The 21,652-nt window shown below is 30.1% G+C and overlaps 1 protein-coding gene across 1 annotated transcript in view; it reads right to left on the minus strand.

Annotated features, from left to right (window-relative positions):
• Positions 1-1,148: 1,148 nt before the first annotated feature.
• The window catches only part of LOC107444192 (tachykinin-like peptides receptor 86C), an 83,405-nt gene continuing 62,901 nt past the window's right edge, over positions 1,149-21,652 (minus strand). Inside the window, exons 2-5 of the mRNA XM_016058278.5 lie at positions 15,355-15,570; positions 9,368-9,518; positions 3,985-4,181; positions 1,149-1,739 (exon numbers count right to left, since the gene is read on the minus strand). Of these exons, the coding sequence (XP_015913764.2) occupies positions 1,511-1,739; positions 3,985-4,181; positions 9,368-9,518; positions 15,355-15,570 (793 nt within the window). The 3' untranslated portion in view covers positions 1,149-1,510. The remainder of the gene's footprint in view (positions 1,740-3,984; positions 4,182-9,367; positions 9,519-15,354; positions 15,571-21,652) is intronic.

The following is a 21,652-nucleotide window of genomic DNA, read 5'->3' on the forward strand; positions in this document are numbered from 1 at the left end:
TATTAATTTAAGTTTAATGTCAAAGAAAATATTTTATCACTATTTTAAATTATAAGCTGAGATTATTTTTAAAATTATTGAGCATTTAAAGTTTTTCGTTGTGTGTCGTTTTATGAAAGAATTCAATTGTAAGTTATCCAATGAAAATTTCTATTTAACGTACTGTGTTTGTTAAGTGTTTCTCAAAGCATTACTAAGTATTCGTGTCTTGATGCTTAGTTTTAAGTACAGTACACAAGAAAAACAGAATAACTTTCGACTTAGTTATTTTAAGTTACGAAATTGGTCACTAAACGTACTTTCTCTGAATTACCTTTTTTTCTATTGATTTGGATTTGTAACCCTCATTGTATGTTGAAGGATTAGCCGCACTCTAGAAAACTTGGACCTAATAGTTTGGTCAGTAATAATTCTGAGAAATTGAGTTTTAAATATACGACTATTATGAATTCGATTTCTCAAAAGCTACTCTACCGATTTCTTTCAAATTTCGTATCTTGCCATTTATATTATTTTAAATGATGCAAAAAAATTACATTAATATTTTAAAAAATTTCTACTATAATTAAATAAAAGGATAAATGCAAAGTAATTATTTAAAATAAAACTAAGTTTTGTATAGAAATAACTTTATGTAAGCAAATTTTATGCTTGTATGCAAAAACCTCTCAATTTGCTTAAACTTCGAGATAAGGCAAATTATTCAAAAATTGTAACTTAGAGAAGTTAGTCATAGCCAAACTTTAACAGCTCTCCTGCCCTAAATATGGGGACCACATTTCTTAGAATGCGGCTAACACCTAAATTTTGAAGGTTAGAAATCTCAATCCGTCAAAATAAAAAGGTATGTTTATTCAGAGAAAGTAAGTTTCTGTGCCTGATATCGAAACTTAAAATATCGTCTGAGTTAATTAACATATTTGAAGTCTCTCCTTGAAATCATTAATATTGAGTTCTAATACGTGAAAATCCGATCATTAGACCAAAAATTATTCAGAGTGATTCTTTTCTTTTATTGTACATAGTTATATAATGTGTTTACATTAGCACATTTGTAGTTTATGGCAACATAACGAAGAATAGCTTTGAATTTAAACAGTTTCATAAATAACTGTTTCGATAATTTTAAAATTCAATTTTACAGAAATACTCACATAAACTTTATTAAAATAATACAAATATTTTTTTTCTCTTGAAAATGTTTTAGGTTTCATAATACATCTTAAAGTAGCAACATTAAATTTGATATGAATGAAATTAAGTACTTCATAAACTACACGGTTTGTAAGAAACAGAGAATTAACCACATTCAAATACAAGAGTTTTCAGGTGGAATTTACACACACACTTGAAAAATGGTGCGTTTTAAATTTAAAAAAAAGTATTCTTTTTCCTCATTGCGTGGTGTTAATGATATTTCTTCATACGTTCAAGTGCATTTCCGAATTTAATATGCTGGGTTTTGTTACGAAATGAAGTAAATTCTTAGGCAAAAAGTAATAAGTGGGCATTAACAACTTTCGAGGTGGTTTGTTTCCTCTTTAATTGTTTTATTCAGATCACTTTCTCTCATTATGTGGTTGTTTATAATTCTAGTAGAACGAGTTCTGTGAGAAGTATATATTGAAGCTCTCGGTAGCAACGGATAAGAATTTCCATTTTTGGCATAACCTGATGTTCCGGGTGACTTAGACGGCTTTTTGCATGGACACATGACCTCCCTGAAATAGTTCCTGAACCTGAAATGAAAATATTTTGAGTGATACATGGCACTGAAGCATTAAATACGGGAAATTTCTCAAAATTTCATGTTTTGGATAAATGGCCAAGTCAATAAAAGGGAAACTATCTTGATCTAATATTTATATGATTACATGAATTTAATTCCATTAATTCGATTACACTCATTGGAAAATGTCTTATTTCATCGTAATCTTCTAAATATTTATGGTGTTTGTTGTAAAAAAGTGACCTCCTTAAGTTAATTTTGATCTAATGATCATATTTTCATGATCTATTGTGGTTTGCGGACCTAACCTTAAATATACAAATTAGAAATTTAAATTTGCAGAATCAGACAGAAATACGTGCTTTTCTTTAAATAAAGAGTAAAGATGTTTTATTTTTGGATGAATTCTTCACTCTTAAAAGGGGGGGGGGATTGCCGAAATGTAGAAATTATAGTTTCATTACTTTGGGGAGGAGAGTGATTGAAAATTTTGACTGTCATTTTAAATATTTACGTATTTCGCAATAAGTTCTTAATTATAGAAGCAAATGTAAGTTTTTAAATACGATAACACTTCTTGTTTATTCTAAATGTTAAAAGTAATTTTTAAAAAAAAATTTTTTTATTTAATTTACAACTATGTGAGAAAACGTTGAATTGTATGCATGTTTCAACACCAATTTAATCTAGAGAATTTTAAATTTAAAAAAAAATCAAAATTTGAAGTAAATCATTGGAATATTTTTTGAGAAATGAAAATTTAAAAATAAGTCTTTTTTTGTAATGGCAAAATACAAATCTTAAGCTACCCCAAAATCTCATTTGCTCTTATGCATAAACTTCTAGGACCATATCTTCCAAATTGATAGCGCGGATAAAACGTTCCCCTTCCAGTGAGATGAATCGGGTTCGAATCTCAAAAATTCCAATTAAAACGAAATTAAACTTAAAGATCATGGTTGAAAACCTCATTTTCTGTCATTGAGATATTGGGTTTAAATCCAAGCTGAGACAATTGAGTTTTATCCCCAATTTCTATTCTAAAAAGGTTAAATAGCTATTTATTATTTTATAATAAATTTATAATTTTCAATTTAAATTATTTTTTAAGAAAATTAAATTTTATAAAAAACATAAAAAAAATTTTTCTGAAACAACTTACACTGATTATTTAAAAAAATTGCAATATTTTACTTAAAATTTTTAATTACGAAATTTTTTAGATAAATTCTTATGTTAATTTTTACATTTTAAAAAAATTACAAGAGTTTTAATTAAAATTTTTTATTTAAAATTTTTTTCAAAAAAAAATCCATTTGTTTCAGTTAAAAAATAAAATTTAAAAAAAATATGTATTAATATTTCTGTTTTTAAAATTTAAATTTTAAAAATAAAATTAATTTAAATTGAATCGTTTTATACATAATAATTTTATATACAATAATTTAATATATAAAATAATTTATAAATTGTAGAAAACATATTAAATATTTACCAACCTTTTTAAAAAAGAAAATTAGAGATAAGATACAATAATTCAAACCGGAACTTGAACCCATATACCTCTCTAACTGAAGGCGGATAGCCTATACGATACAGAATAAATACGCACCAGCTGGAGGGTTTTTGATAGTTTAAAAGTAGATGAACTGAAACTTTAATAGGGGGCTTATTTCCCAAGGCACGGCGGTTATTTGTACCCTATTCAAGATTTTCAACCATACTCTTTGATTTAAGGTTCACTTTGTTTAATAGAAAATTTTCAGGATTCGTATTCCCCTTGTTAATGCAGGTTTCTAAAGTATTCCTGCTTCCATGCTACTATCTCTGTTTTCAAGTCTGGTAAGCATAGTTAATGAGTTTCTACCACACGAGCGGATTAGATTGATGGATGGTCTTTAAGCCATATACACATGTACTTAATTTGATACCCGGTACTCAGTTTGCGCTGTTATTAAACGTTTTTGTACTTATATTTTACTATATTTCTGTTAGCGTATTTGAGATATTGATTCAATATGTTTTGCACCGATTTTTCCTGAAAATTATTTAAATAATGTACTGTTTCGCACTTAATAATTTTTGTTTTATCTAAATTTTTAAATTAATGTATTGCTATGTATGCATTTAATTAATTCAGTATATAAATAATTATGAATTGATATGAAAAAAAAATTTAATCATTTTTAGCATCATATATTTGTGGTGTAATTTGAATCATTACAAAGTAAAATGGATGAATGAAACATACTTACCTAGCGTTCATTATGTAATATACAATGGGATTGTAACATGAATTGGACATAGCTAACCAATAAATAGCTAAATAGACATGCTGAATGACGTGTGTTTGAAGCACCTCGCTGTTGTAGTATGTATACAAAAAGTATATGTGATACGGAAGCCAGCAAATGGCAAAAAGCAGCATTATAGCTACCAACATATGAACTACCTGCAAAAAGAATTACGTCATTAGTAAAATTATTCAATCGTTTGATCCACAATTTTGTGCAATAATTATTGAATAGATTTTTGAACAATAAAAAAAATAATTCTTAATAAAATATTTCAACTGTGTTTAATTTGCTAATCACGACACTGGCGCTGCAGATTGTTACAGCGCATGCAGATAATTGTTCATCAAACTTCCAGTTTTATTTTTAAAATGCCAACGAACAAATATGGAAAAATTGCTGAGGAACCTCTTTAAAACAACGCTAAACTTTTTTTCTTGTAAAATTAAAATCTGCGGAACAAAAAGTAAAGAGTTCGTTTTTTTTCCTATCACCCGAATACAGCCAAAATTTTATGGAGAATGTTTACGTTTTTTAGTGTCAGTGTATAAAACAACTTGCATGTAAGTTACTTTCAGCTGATTATTTGTAATTACAGTCTTTGGATGTGACTAAAGGGCCGGGATAGCCTGGTTGGTAGGACGTTGGTAGGACGTGAGTTCAATCCCAGTCGGCTGAAGACTTCCCTTGTAGTAAATGGTGACTGGTGCACGTTAAATCTGCCGGTTTACAAACCCCCCTAAGTTCCCGTAACAATTTATACCTCTGGGGTTACTGAATTTGAGATTGATCGTTACGTGGTTCAAGTCAAAATAACGAGCTGTGGATGAATGAATGGGTCCAGCCTTTAAAAATGGACAGTGAATTGTGTGTGATTGGATAAAAACACATTCTTGGTCGTAGATGGTGCCACTAAAAAACAAGAAGAGCACCCTCTGCACCTTCACCAAGCAGGCTTGCTGGTATTCGGCAAGTTGCATTAAACACAACACAAATATGTGAGTATGTTAGGCTCGCAGAGAAATTTGAATTTATAAAGATAAAATGCTGCAGATTAACTCCCTAAATTCCTCTGCCGGGGTGATTATTAGTCATAATTATAAATATTAGCATTAGTAATAATTATGACTAGAGAATAATTTCGGTTTTAAAAATTAATTTTGTTAACAAGTATGAACGTAATTTTGGGTGTGTTAAAATTACAGTTTATCAACTTTTTAATAATTGATTAATTGTAGCTTTCTTATCATTTATATTACAAATAGTAATTTTTATTATTTTTATTTTTAGTTGATTATAACTATTATTTATAAAAATTGAAGCTATTCTTTCTTTTAATTATTAATATCTGAAATATATTTTATAAAAAAATTGATTTATTACAACTTTATGCCTGCTGGTTCTGCGTATTTGTGTGTATTGTTATCAATAGGTGGAAAACAATTTTTAAAAAAATAAGCGGCTAAATAATATAAATAACAAAACGAACTTAACATAACGAAATGAAACAATATATATATGTAAGCACGGAGATAAATCACGTGATTTGTACTTTTAAATTATTATTTTTGATTCTATAGAAGCTTTTAGTTATCGAATTAATAAACTATTTTATACTAGAAGCTATAGAAGCTCTCCTCTTTAAAAATCTCTTCTATAGAAGCTGCTTCTCTACGCTGTTAAGTAAAATAAATATTAAAAGCATGCGAGATAGAAATGCACCAATGTTGACGTATGCCTGTTTGGGCAGAGGTGGTACGATTGTTCTTGTTTTCCAGTGGCGTCATCTATGGTCAAGAATTCGACTTCTGCCGTACCATTCGTCACACCCGTTTATAGGGCTGACCCATTCATACGTCCACTCATTCATTCATCCACAGATCATAATTTTAACCTGAATCAGAGAGCGACCGATCTCCAATCCAGTACCTCTAAAGCAGTGGTTCCCAACCTGGGGGCGATAGAGCTTCTCAAGGGGGCGATAATCCTTAGGGGGGTGATCAGGGGGCGACGAGTACTCAAAATATAAAAATTGCTAATAATATTAATAATAAAAGCTATTTGAGATTGAAATTGAAAATATATATGAAACCTTTGGTTCTGGTGTAGACAAAGAATTATGATAGTTAAAAATTTAAAAAAATTCAAGTGCAGGATCATTTTCGTCATACGTTTTGGTATCGCAATCTGATAAGTCACTCTGTTCCTCTGAGCAATAATACTGTTTCCAGGCGTATTGATGAGATGGCCGCCGACGTTGAATCAAAATTCATCACATTTCTGAAAGAAGGTAAATTTGCGTTGCAGATTGATGAATCAACTGTGATAGATAACAAAGCTGTCATAGCTTACGTGAGATTCATAAATGAGAGTAAGGAGATTAACGAGGAAATGTTGTTTACAAGAACTTTGAACACAGATACAAAAGGATCGTCGATTTTTAAATTGGTCAAAGATTATTTTGAGGTAAAAGAAATTCCCCTCACAAATGTAAGTGCTTGTGCTACAGATTGTGCTCCAACCATGTCTGGTTGTCATACTGGGTTTCTGGGTCACCTTAAAAAAAAAGTACCGGAAGTTATCTCACCATTCATTATGTCATTCATCGTCAACTTTTGGCAGAGAAAAATTGGTTATTTCTGGCATCAATAAAATAAAAGCTAATTCTCCTAATAACCGCTTGCTCCGAAAACTTTGCCATGAAAATGATGAAGATTTCGAATTCCTGCTCCTGCATGCAGCTGTGAAATGGCTTTCAAAATGAAACTGAGCCGTTTCTTCGAATTGCTGGATTCGGTTACTGAGTTTCTCGACACCACTGATCCTGTTTTATGTGAGAGTTTGAAGCAACGCAAGTTGGAAACTGCGTGTCTCACTGATAGTGTTGAAAAAATGAAGGAAATCAACGCAAAACTTCAAGGAAATAAAATGAACATTATCAAGGCTAAGGGAATCATATCTTCATTCATCACCAAGTTTGATATCTACAAGTCAAACATTGGCCGCAAAGAGCTAATGCGATTTCCAGCTCTTAAAAAGTGTTCAATGGCAGATATCGAAATTCTCGAAAATAAAATCTTAATTTTTACTGATCACCTTGATCAGTTATGGAATCAAGATTTAAAGATTTGATGAAATTAGAAATTCTGGATTGGATTTTCGATCCCTTCTCTTTTGAAGTTGTGGATAAGCTCACTTCCTCTTTGTAGACTGAGATTTTAGATTTGAAGTATGATTGTGAGGCTTAAGTTGTTTTTAAAAATTACGGTTACGAATTAGCTTGGGTAAAGCTTATTCACACTTATCCACAATTGTTGAAACAAACTGATCCGCTTCTCATTTCGTTCACGTCAGCATATTTAGTGGATAGAAGATTTAGTTCTGTCTTCCAGCTGCTCACAAAGCTAGGTTGGACATTTGCTTCAAAGGAGACCCGCGTTTAAATCTGACGAGCATAAAACCTGACAGTCAAGCTTTAACTTGAAATAAACCAAAGCACAGGCCAGTCATTGAAGTGGTAAAAATATACTTTCTCCCTCTTCATTTTTTTCTCAAATTTTAGTTGTTAACGTTTTATTCTTTTCTTGATTACATTACAATAAGAATTTAAAAAAATGTACTTTTGCTTTGATTATTTCCTTTTAAATATCATTTTTTTTTGAAAAAAAAAGATGCACAACTTTTTTTTAATTAATAAAAATGACTGGATAAATGTGCCTCCTTATTTGCATTACAATTTAAATTAAAATCAAATAACATAGCATATTTTCAGTGTTTGGTTGCTCACAAGCAACAATGAAAGGTTTTCCTAGAAAAAAGAGAAAGGGTCGATATGTGTCAGCCAACCCCAAGAGGGGGGTGATGGTCCACAAAAGGTTGGGGACCACTGCTCTAGAGGTTTTAATTTGTTATAAATGCACCAATAATGTGATAAAAAAAATTTCTTTTTCTTTTCTTGCTTTTCACATATACAACTAGGGTAGAATGGATTTTTCTAATGTCAAAATTAATATTCTTTCTTTTTTTTTTGTGCCAAAAGTGTAGTATTTTCTTTACAATAGCACAGACAGATAAGACAGTTTGAAAATATCAGAACAATGAAAAATGTATTTCTTTCTGCTAAGAACCTTTGTTATAAAACTTTCAATGAATATAAGTTTTGCCTCTAGCCTGAAATTCTTGAATGTTATTTCAGGACCATAAATAAATGAATTTTCAAGTGCAGTATAAAACAGTTTTATTATAAAGCATAGAAGATTTTAATTTGTACGTTTCCTAACACTTAAATTAAATTTCATTTTCGAATACAGAAAACTTCTCAATTTACTGTCTAGACTTCATGTTTTCATACCTGTAATAACCGAATAGTTTTCAGCTGATAGATTTTCTTTCTAAAAGACGCTCGATTATGCAAAAAGAAAACACTATTTTCTCGGGGATTAGGGGAGTAAAGATTTAAAGAAAACAAAAATTTTAAAGTATGTCGATTTAAATGCGCAATATAAGAAGGTAAAATTCTGACTAACGGCGACATAAAAAGTTTCGTAAGAAATATAAAATGGATGCAGTCTTTTAAAAATATAGAGAATCTTTTTCATAACAAAAGTTATTAAAGTAAAACTATATGAATCCGAAAAAAAATATTTTTATAGTTACTTTATTTACATTTAAACAACATTATTTTCCTAGATGTGCATTTTTTTAAAAAAATATTTATTGCATAAATCTCTTAAATGGCTAAAGCTTGTATGAGGTACAAGCTATTTTTTATAAATTATCTGTACAGATTATATAGATTAAATTTTAATAATAACGTTTAAAATTCCTCAATTTAAAGCGCGTGAAAGCATCCGATGTTAATATTTTTCGTTGGAAAAGCTGTCTTTAAAAATTAAAATTGGATAACTTTTCGCTCAAAGATACAATTCAATTGACATAAAAGAGCCTTGTGCATAATTTGATTTTTAGAAAATGAAACAACGTTTAAAACTCGATATTTCGTACAAAAGTGAGAGCATCCATTCTTCATATTTTTCCTCACAAAATCAGTCTTTAAAAATAAGAATTAAAAATTGTGACTTATAATCCAATGATACATTTCAATTGACATAAAATTAGAGGCAAAAACATAATTTACGCTTATATTTAAGATAATTGGCAAAGCGAAATGCATAGTTAACTTTATTTTGAGACATAGTAAAATAAATATAAATACAACCAGCAAAATTTCCTGAATAATACTATTCATTCATTTCAAATCGTAGAAGAATGAATTACATTTTTACAATTCTCGTATACATATTCATTAAAAATTATTTTTTGAATTAAATTTAAACTAACTTACCCTTTGTTTGGATTTGATCACATTATTCTGTGGATCTGAATTCTCTCCAATAACTTTACTTCTCCAAAGTATGCAACCAATCCATGTGTAGGTAACAGCCATACAGCACATTGGAATGACATAGGTGACTAGAAGGAAGATTATATTGTACCTAAAAATAGTTTTTAGTACGTAAATTAGAGTGAATAATCACGTTTTAAGGTTAAAAAATTCATATCTGAAATTCAAATAAATTCGTTTTGAAATTTTTAAAACTATAATGTGTTCAAAAATTGAAAGAAAAGAAACTGGAATAAAATAAACTTTTTGCTTGGAAAATTAGTATCAAGAAGAATATATAACATAATATATAACATATATATATAACCTAAAAGATAGATTCAATTTGAAATTTATGTTTAAGACACTTTAAATATTTTTCTTCTTTGTATAGTTACAAATAATACTTGCTGTAAATCATACGTTTTTAAAATATTTCTGTGTCAAAATATTTTCAAAAAATATTGCTATATTGTATAAAATATTAATGTTATTACTACTAGTTAAACTCAAAAATTCTAAAGAAGAAACGTTATTTTTACTACAAAACTATTTATAGAATAGTTATTATTTGTATGACTAGAATATCTTCCCAAAACTCAGCAACGAATATATTGAAGAATATTTAATACAATTTTTTACTGGTTATATTTAATGATTCTTTTTTCTGTTTATATTCTTACACAAAGCAATTATCGATGAAAATATATAACTGGTTTTACTTTCGTTAAGAATTTTAAATTGGAATGAAAAATTAAAAGAAAAGTGAAGAAATTTGATACATCAATTCTTTCGAACAATTTATAACAAATAAATAGCTAGTTACTCGTGTCTAGTGGATTTTATTTCATGACTGGAATTTGAAATAATGCATTGCAAAAATAAAAAATGCTAAGAAACTTAATTTTAGTTAATTGAACTTTTTTTTCTAATTTTCAACAACATTTATGATAAAGTTAGTTAAGAGGAAAAAATTTAAAATAAAGCTTGAAGCTTAAAAAAGAGAGAAAAATTGATGTCTGTTATGCATTCACTGTAATAAAGACTTTACTTACGTAATTTAAGCGTTGAAAATATTTTGTTCCGGCATTAGAAGTCTTAATCTATATTAATTAACGAATTTTTTCAACGAAGCTGCTGTTTAGTTACTTGATGAGGAAATTATTATGAAAATTAGTCTCATTAAATGCCAAATGTTTTTAACATTAATATATTTTAAAATTAAAGATTATTTGTCAAGGATTATTTTTATTGAGTTTTAATGAAGTCAATCTTTCTGGTTTTTACAAAAAAGCAAGCAAAATTACATAACATTCAATTTTTAAATTTTTTATGTGTAAACAAGTGAAACGTCTTCAAAATCATAAGAGTGATTTCGAAAATCAAAAAAACAGTGACAAAATGAATCCATTCTTATTTTTGTTTACACCCCCACGAGTTATTTAGAGTTAATTATGTAAGTAAATTAAGCTTTTTATGGGTTAGGTATTTTATATTCCAAAATCTAGGCATTTATAGCCTGGTCGGTAGGGCGCCGGACCAATGTTCGAGAGTTCGTGGGTTCGAACCCCGCCGGCCAAAGACTCCCCGTGTAGTAAAATGGTGACTGATGCACGTTAAATCTGTCGACTTGCAAAGTCCTCCATGTTCCCATAACAAATCAATACCTCTGGGGGTACTGAATTGGAGATTGATCGTTCTCTGATTCAAGTCAAAATTACGATCTATGGATGAATGATTGGATGTATGAATGGGTCAAACCCTATAAACGGTGTGACGTATGGCTGTGGCAGAAGTCGAATTCTTGGCCATAGATGGCGCCTCTGGAAAACAAGAACAATCGCACCCCTCTGCCCCAACAAGCATATGCTAACAACAACAGTCCCGCAGTGGACTGATCGTTAAGGCACGGTTCCCAGCAGATCACCGAAGTCAACCATCACTGGTTGCGGTCAGTGTGCGGGAGGGTAACCACTTGGATCAGTCTGTGTAGGGGCCGAGGGTGTGCGGTATTGGTCCTCGTTAAACTGTTCTACCGTAAAGTGCTCGACTTCGCGTGCAGATCGTCGGGCTACCAAAGCAGGGGTGCCATCCCCTCTGCAGAGGATCAAAATTGTGATGGCATGTCTTCGGATCATCCTCAGGGATGTTTCCCAGACCGTCGCCAATATCCCATTGTGCAGCTCTAGTGCGACGTGAATGAACTACAACAACAACAGCAGCAGCCAACAACAACATTTATTTAAGTTAGCCAAAGTCTCTTGAATTATCTATCTTTTGAAGGCAAATTATTATTATTATTATTATTATTATAATATATATATATATATATATATATATATATATATATATATATATATATATATATATATATATATATATATATATATATATATATATATATATATATATATATATATATATATATATATATATATATATATATATATATATATATATATATATATATATATATATATATATATATATATATAACGTATCTCAAGGAAAAGATTTTCACGTTTCTTAAGACTTTTGGAAGCACTTCATAGTAAAAAAAAAAAAAAAATTTTTCAGCAATCTATAAAAAAAAACTCGCTCCGACTTATGCTGTATCAAATTTTTCACTGAATCCTCGGAAAATATTGATATTATTGTATAAATATCAATTTCGAGTAATTTATTTTAATTATGTTTCTAATTAGGTTTTCTTTTCGAATCTCATATATATATTAATATATATATATATATATATATATATATATATATATATATATATATATATATATATATATATATATATATATAAAATCTTAAGTTTTTAAACAATGTCAAATTAATTGATTCCCATTTTTTACTCTTCGTCTCATCGTGAGTTAAAACCTTTTTGTCTTGATACCTTTTATAATAAGAATATTCTTGAGCTAATGTAAATCCCTAAAACCACTAAGGTGTGTTTAATTTTACTCGGAAAGTACATTATATTTTTCCTTTCCTTTTCGCAATTTTGTAATAAATATCCAGATATTAGAATATTAAATATCCAACCAATGAAAAACTATATTTATTTACATAATTAAAATTAAATAAGTTAACTTTGAGAGTAAATAAAAAGAAAAATGAATTAGTTTTCTTCACTTTTCAAAATCATTCACTGGTGGATAAAATTAAGAAATGGAAAGCATTTTCGCACATTCATTCGCACATGCCCGCACACCGTTCCATGTGTTTGACAATGGTTCCGTGAATGCCCAGAGGTAAAGGCAGGAGATCCTAGAGCCCTATGTGCGTCTTTTCAGGGGCGCTGTTGGTCTTGAGTTCACTTTTATGGACGACAATGCGCGACCACACAGAGCTCTCATGGTTGATGAGTATCTGGAAAGCGAGGAAATTCAACGAATGAATTGGCCAGCCAAATCCGCCGACCTGAATCCTATTGAACATGCTTGGGATGCTCTTGGGAGAGTTATTGCGATGCGCCAACCTACCCCCAGAACCATTCTGGAGTTAAAAAATGCTCTGGTGGAAGAATGGGAGGGTCCTCCACAAGTCCTCCTTAACTCCCTTATTAACAGCATGCATACTCGTTGTGCATGATGTCTGTGACCATACACCATACTAGAGGCAACACACACTGTACAAGCCTCATGTGATGCCACAATTGGCATACACATATTTATTTTCTATCCTTTTAAAATATCTTTGATTTCTTAAGCTGATTTTTTATTAATAGAATTACATTTAAAAATAAATCACAAACTTAATCTTTTTAAACGAACATAAAATATTTATTTCTTCTCTTCTAGATTAATGTAACGGATACTTTTTTATTTCATTACTAATGCAGACTTATATATTCACTGTCGCCTTTAATCGAAAACAAAAATCTATTTATAACTTTTTATTCTAATTTTCCAACAGTTAAATGTTTCGGTTGCATGGTTATAATAATTCACATAAATTTGTTGGCGACTCGTGATCGCCAAGGTGTTCTTTTAAACCCATGTTGATAGGCTGGTTGGCTTTGTTTTGGCTATGATATACTATGATAATTCGCCAATTTTGGATCTCCATCCCATGCTTCTCCTGTGTCCGATTGGAACAAATTACACGTACTTTTTAATTTGGCTTTTGATTAGGCAGGTTGTGGGGGATTTGTCTCCCATGGCCTGACCTATTTTAATATTACTATGCAAAACTTATTAAACTGAAATTCTTATGAATGATATTTTGTAACTCGAGCTCTGCAAATATACTACTAAATAAAAGCTTTTTATTAAATATGATCCAGTTCAACTATTATTTTCATCACCCTCCTGATTTCTGCATCAATCTTCAATTTGCCAATAATCTTCAACTTGTACACCATACAAATACAACCTCCATCCACACTGGAAATAATATCTTTCTTCTAAAATTGGCACACTGAAGAATATTCCTTCTTCCTAAAAAAATTTTTAAGTCAAATGCTCTATCAATTTGTCATACAAAAATTTTAAATTCAATTAAATGTTGTAAACATAAAATATAAATAATTGAAAGGATACGTAACGGATGACTGTTCGATGAAATCCTGATGAAAACGAAATCAAAAGCAAGACGAGAGTTGAAGGAAACACAAATTTAGTTTCTTCTTTATGATGAATCATAAATTAATAGATATTTCTTTCGAGTAGCGTAGGAGGGGGAATGTCGAACATCAGACGAAATAGAGCATCGTAAACCATTCCAGGGTCAAGGTTCATCCAGTTCCATAAGTTTTCGCAGCATTCCAAATTCTCTCCTCCAGTATGAAGTAGTAGTTTGAAGTAGATAAAAATTATGAGTTGAAGATCAGCATATTATTTTTAAAATTTTGCGTTGATAACCCAATTCGCTCCTTGTAACTAGGCACCAATTTTAGGAAGAAGGAATATTCTTCAGTGCGCCAATTTTAGAAGAAAGATATTATTTCCAGTGTGGATGGAGGTTGTATTTGTATGGTGTACAAGTTGAAGATTATTGGCAAATTGAAGATTGATGCAGAAATCAGGAGGGTGATGAAAATAATAGTTGAACTGGATCATATTTAATAAAAAGCTTTTATTTAGTAGTATATTTGCAGAGCTCGAGTTACAAAATATCATTCATAAGAATTTCAGTTTAATAAGTTTTGCATAGTAATATTAAAATAGGTCAGGCCATGGGAGACAAATCCCCCACAACCTGCCTAATCAAAAGCCAAATTAAAAAGTACGTGTAATTTGTTCCAATCGGAGACAGGAGAAGCATGGGATGGAGATCCAAAATTGGCGAATTATCATAGTATATCATAGCCAAAACAAAGCCAACCAGCCTATCAACATGGGTTTAAAAGAACACCTTGGCGATCACGAGTCGCCAACAAATTTATGTGAATTATTATAACCATGCAACCGAAACATTAAGCCGTTGGAAAATTAGAATAAAAAGTTATAAATAAATTTTTGTTTTCAATTAAAGGCGACAGTGAATATATAAGTCTGCATTAGTAATGAAATAAAAAAGGTATCCGTTACATTAATCTAGAAGAGAAGAAATAAATATTTTATGTTCGTTTAAAAAGATTAAGTTTGTGATTTATTTTTAAATGTAATTCTATTAATAAAAAATCAGCTTAAGAAATCAAAGATATTTTAAAACGATAGAAAATAAATATGTGTAGCATCACACCTTACTTTTATTGTCATCTTTTATCCTTAAGTTCAGACTACATTGGATTTATTGACAATAGGTCTTGCCAGTGAATGGCACTTTCATTTTTGCTTTTCATACTTTATTATCATGGAATAAGCTTTATCCATACCAAATTTCATTTATTTATATTCAGTATTTTTTGAGATATTTGGGAAAATGTCTTCCATCTCTTAATTTTGTCCACCAGTGTATTTAAATCATCAAATAAAGTAGAGGGGGAAAGAAATTATTACACATGATCCGCATACGACTTGCCAGAGGTGTTATCAGGCCACACCAAATAACAGAGGGTCCGCTGTCCCTGATCTGCGTATTTGTACGTGATGGTGGTTGCGTACAATATGGATGGTATAGATAAAAGAGAGCTGAGAGTCCAAATACTGAAAATGATGATTAATGCCAAAGTTTTGGTCATTCGAGGACGTAATGGGTGAGTGACTGCCACAAATCTGTAAAAGAGTAAAAAGAAATATTACTTCAAACTCAACGATTTCTAATCTCGAATGCGCATTATTTATTATCAATGATGACAAGTACGCATTATTTACTATCAGTAAAAAGCATGACTGAGAAAGAATTTTATTTTAGTTAAGATTGTATTAACGTTATCATAAGAACAGAGTTTTTTGTTTTACTAAAAAAGAATTGAACATGAAGATTTAAGATATTGATGAATAAGAAAGTTGATAAATCAGAAAGCTAAGATGTTAAAAAATAAGATTATATTAATCTTAACGTAAAAACTAACTTTTTATTTTAACTTAAAGGAGTTGACATGAAGATTTAAGATGGCATTAAATAAGAAAGCTGAAATTTTGATAAATAAGATAGTATTGATCGTAAAGTGACATTTTTATTAACTAAAAGAAATTGGCATGAATTTTTAAGATGCTGATTTATAAGAAAAAGACACTGAAGTGCTAGAATTGAAAATAGTTCGATAATGTAGGTAGGTATTCTAACAGTAACTCCTGAAATTATAACACAATTAATATTTACCTCTCTTGAATTTCGGATATATAGACAATGTTAGGAATATTTTGAATTCGGGGTAATAGACAATAAACTTTTTTTCTGTTGCATGAGATATTTTTACGGATTTCACATCCTCTCATATCACTGACTTCAAATCTGCAATTGATTTTTCTCTCCTGCTGCAGATTTATTTTAAGATATACATTTTTAGTCTATTTTTGTTCAAATGTACAAGTTTAAAAACGTCATATAGAGCAGGGGATCACATAAATGTTGTGACAAACTTCTAGGGGAGTTAGGGTACATCATTATGATTAAAATTGCATGGAAACCCATACCCCGGAAACATCGTCTTACGCCGCTAAAGGTGCTTCCCTCTTAAGAACTGTTTCTTTGTGTGTTTCTAAACAGATCCTATTAAGAACGCACCAATAGCTGCGTACGGTGACGTTTCCAAGCATGGGTTTCTATGCAATTTTAATACTGACTCAATCCCTGGAAGTCTGTCACAACATTTATGTGACCCCGTGTTATATATAACATTTTTGAACCTGCACAATTCGACAAAAAGTAGACTAAAAATGTTCTTTAGAAAGAATATGCAGCTTTAGAGCTCTTTTTCATTATACGACATGATACCGACGAAACAGATCCGATTGTCGGCGAACGACATAAGGTCAAGTAAAATACATGGTTAAAAACAGAGGGCATTTTCACTCGCCGATACGATAGCGATTATGTTGTATCCGACAAGGCGATATCGTTTATCGCAATCGAATATCGGTTAAGCACGCACGTTTCTCCTCAAATCGTGCCGATTTTATTTGTTGTTGCACATCTTAAAAATAGCTGTCTTTCATTTTTCATGTATTTGAAAAAAAAATTAAACTCTAAAAATAAACACGGAAATAAAAGTTTTATATAATTCCTTCTCATGTCTGGTTATATATTTTTAATTTTATGATGTTGCATTTTTTACATTATAATGAGGTTGAAAGACTTAAACAATCATAAAAGATTTGTTGAAAATTTTTATAAATCCATCATATGCTTTAATAAAAAAATAATATATAAATAGTAATAGTGGTTTGATAAAAAGTCAAATAAAGACCCGTATGTATTTCAAACAGAATTCGATCTAACTTCTGTTTTCTGCTTGATTGAATAATCAAAAGCCTGTTCCCTGATTCAACTGAAACATTTTTTGAAGCATGATAGACTGGCTTCAAAAGATAAATTTGATAAAACTCATTTAAAAAACCATCTAAAATGATTATTCTAAATTAAACCGATATTTTAATTCGATTTAAAGAAAAAGCGTTTGCAAAAAGAAATCGCAGCAGAACGTAAACAAACAACTGCTCACTCAAGCTCAAAACATTGAATGAACAAGAATTTCTACTTCTCGGACGAACGATATTGGACAAGTGAAAAAAAATAGTGCGTGGTGTCCCTCCGCGCGGAAGAAGTTAAACTTCACAACCTGCGACGTTAATTGGGTATAATATGAAAAAAACACAACTACTTCGATTTAGTAGGAACAACATATGACGCAATGCTAAACGAATGGAATTTAGTTGTTGTTTATTTAGTTATTGTTATTAGTAGTTGTTGTTATTTGTTTTAGTTGTTGTTGTTTATTTAGATGTATTTAGTTTCAATAACTTTTCTTTATAATGCAATAAAATCTGGCGAGCAGCTATTTAAACGATCGAACACTTCGTTTGTTTATTTGTGGCTTGAAGTTAGGCTCGCAGAAAATGCCGTTCATGGGTTAAATTTAGTAGGAACAACACAACCTGTGACGTAGGCTATATTATACCCAATTGTAGAAGAATGAGCAGTCGTAGAAGGATTACTAGTTCTATTTAACGACTCTTTTTCCTCCTCCGCTCGCTTCCGTGCTCTGTAATCACGGTAATATTGTGCATTTTTCCCTCTTGAACCAGTGGAAGTGCTTGTGGTTGCCTCATCGTCTCGCCCTGGAAAATTTATTTGTATTAATAATGTATGTGAATGCGTCATAATGAAATTTCAGAAGAGAAAACCTAACAATCAATTGATATTCACAAGAGACGTACCTTGACATAACCTTAAATCCGTCGCATTGTCCGTGGGATTGTTTTCACTCATTTTTTACAATTGTTATCCACTAAATTTGAAAATAAAAAATACTACCCCATTTAATTATATGTGTATCTAAACAAACTAAAAAAATATTTATAGAAAAACAATTCTTTTATGACTTTATTATTTTTATGCTTGTGAGAATCAGAACAATATGGAAATGAATGAGGGAAAACTGGATCCTACCACGTGATTTCCCGGCCAATAAAAATGTAACGTTAAAGATTTAACGCAACCTTGTTGGAAGTCGCATAAGAAGTATAACTTCAAAAAAAATTGCTTAAACAATCTGGCAACGAACAATGCCGTTCGCACATTTGTTGCCCGATTTTATCGGTATCATGTAGAGTAATGAAAAGCGCCCTTAGGAGCAAAACTAATTTCAGGCATAAAATCCCCACACCCAAATTAAACAAGATAAAATATTTGCATAAATGTAACAAAAAAAAAATTCGCGATCGCAACGAACTATAGGGGGCGTTGTTGTATGAGACTAATACCTGCGATTTCTATATAAACAGTCATTCAGTTACTCTAGAGACGTCGTTAATGTAGCACGTAGCATTGCAACGTTCCTTCTTTATTGTGGCTAATTATATTTAAAAAAGAAAAATGCTTGATATTCTTTCTTATGCAAACGAAAACAAAATGGTATCTCTTTTTATTAGAGAAGGAATATCCAAAACACATCGGAAAAATATTTGTACATTAACAGAAAAAAATATGTATATTCTTATAAGAGTTAAAACCTAATGCCCGAGAAATAGTTTTACTAAATTTAATGATATAACATGAAAGCCCCATTTAAACTTTACATTCTATAGTTTTAAGAATCATATTACTTCAAAAATTAAAATGAACAAAAAGTATACATAAGCCTCATTATTTTATGAAATTTAATTTTGTAAACAAAGTTTTTTGACAATTTTTATCAAAAAATTTCAAGTTTCAATAAAAATCATTATTTAGAAACTAAGAAGCGTAAAATAAAGAATGCTGACGAAACAAAAACAAAAAAACAATTCTTTTTTGTCGCCATTTTTAGTGCTACAAAAATTCGTCTTTGGGATTTGCCAAAAACAAAACAAGATGCAATTGGATTTTTTTAGGAGCGAAATATTTTACCGAAAAAACGAAAATGTACCAATTCCCACAACATAAAACTTTATCTTGGTAAACGTACGTTTTGGAAATGTTATTTCATTTGGAATCTTATTTATCAGAGTTCATATGGCGATATGATTGTTTTGAATCTATGCTAAACTCTATATCGGCTCATTTTCCACCGAAATCCGATTGACTATTTTGATTTTAAATAAAGTATTTTATTTTATGAAATGTCGCAAAAATTTTAAGTGTAGATTAGCGGCACTTAAAAACCGCCAAATCGGTAGCGGCGGTGGCGTTAATACGTAAGTACCGAATTTTTATTCCATACTTTTCTGAATCATATTACTTCAAACATTGGAATATACAAGAAGTATACATAAACACATAATGTTATACCATTTAATTTTTCAAAAAAAGTATTTTGAGAACAATTTTTATTAAAAAATTATAAACTGAAAAACGGAAAATAAAGAATTCTTAGGATAAAAAAACGATTTCAAGAATTCTTTACATTGAAATAAAAACTTTCATATTGTTTCTTTTTTTATTATTCTTATAGTTCTTAATCAGACGTAAAAAACCATTCTGTAGAGAACCATCATCAAATGAAAAAAAAATATTTACAAGCAAATTTTTTATTGTAAAAATCATTGCACTTACCTGATTTATAATTCCCGGAGAATTCCAAAATGATAAGTTCCTTGTTTGAAAACTTTATTCTCAAATAATAGATACATAGTTTATCCCTTCATTACTTTTAGATAACATACTACACAGCAAAATTTTATAATGGATATGAATTTGAATATGTAGCTAAAAACAGAATAGCTGAATTCTAGTTGAACTTATTCTTTCAAAACTAAAAAATACTTACCAAGAAAACGATTAAAATTAATTAAGAATCAGCACAAATGGCACTATTTCAAGTAACTTGGATAATTTTTTATTGTTGTTTTCCGAATTATATGAATACACAAATATATACTATTCTATAACGAAGAAGAATATGCTATAACTATTACAATTCTGTATGTTCTGAATTCATATTTATTCACTGGAATGACGAAAGCAATGTTGACTTCACTTTAATTCGTAATGAATTGAAGACAGAAGAAATGCATTTTACCTTAATACCCACATCTGTAACAGTATCCGAAATTGGAAGTCATCAGTTGCAAGTTTGTTGATAATAGAAATTAAAAATTATTGAGGAAATTTTCTTCAAATGTTTGGCGTGTTCTGTTCCTGAAAGATTTACTAATATTCTGGAGATTATTTTCAAGTTCTTCGGCCTTTTCCTTAGGGAAATTTTGTTTCTTATTTGCTGCTAAAAAATGGCGTCTGATTCTGTCAATGATTTCGATAGAACTAAATGAAAACGTGGTAAATTAATGTCTGATATTTACAGGCTCCCGCTAGACGGCGTACTCGAGCGTTGCGATCGCGAATTGTTCCCGAGTGTAATCAAATTGTAAATGGAAAAGAAACGAAATAGATACGAACGATAGATACTATACGAAACGAATAGACTCTCTTGTAGACAAAAATTAGTATTAATTATTTAATATAGGTTTTAGTCACGCTATATTTCGCCAGAGCAGAATTTCTTCATGATTTCAGTCAACGTGATATGAAATTTTGCTTGCACGTGACATTTTTGTGATTCATATTTAAGTTCATATATTATTATTTAGTTGCAAATCTATTATATATAATTCTTTTACGTGGCTCCCAAATTTTGGATGTATTTCTTTTCCGCCGGTGGCAACGTTTGCTTTGTTTTGAAAACACCTAAGCATAATTCTGCCTTTTAATAATGTGTTTCTGATCTAATATATATAATTCTCTTACGTGGCTCCCAAATTTTGGCTGAAGTACTTTGTATAACTAAATAAGATTCTTTTCACAACAGTTAAATATTTACTTTATTTTCTTCATTCATAGAGAAAACAGTCGGCAAAGAATTCTGTAAGGTTAAAAAACATTTCGCTAAAAATATAACGAATTCTAAAAGAAATAAAAATAAACAACTTAAGAAATAAAAATGCTGTTGCCAGCCATAGAATTTTTTGAAAGTTAACTTTGCAACATAAATCAAAATGACATAGAAGCGCAACTAGATCAAAATCATGATACCTGAGCGCTTGACGTAACAAATCCTTCAATTCTAAAAGTGTTGTATCGCCAAATGCCCAAATTAACAATTGTGTTCTTAAGGAAATTCTATAAAAAGTTTTAAATAAACAACCTACTTCTACAACTGCTTCTTGAAGAACTTGGCTCATTGATTAAAAATATTGTTTTAATTTTACAGTACTA

Source organism: Parasteatoda tepidariorum, chromosome 7, assembly GCF_982258835.1.
Source record: "Parasteatoda tepidariorum strain Cologne lab strain chromosome 7, Ptep-v5.0, whole genome shotgun sequence".
NCBI lineage: Eukaryota > Metazoa > Arthropoda > Arachnida > Araneae > Theridiidae > Parasteatoda > Parasteatoda tepidariorum.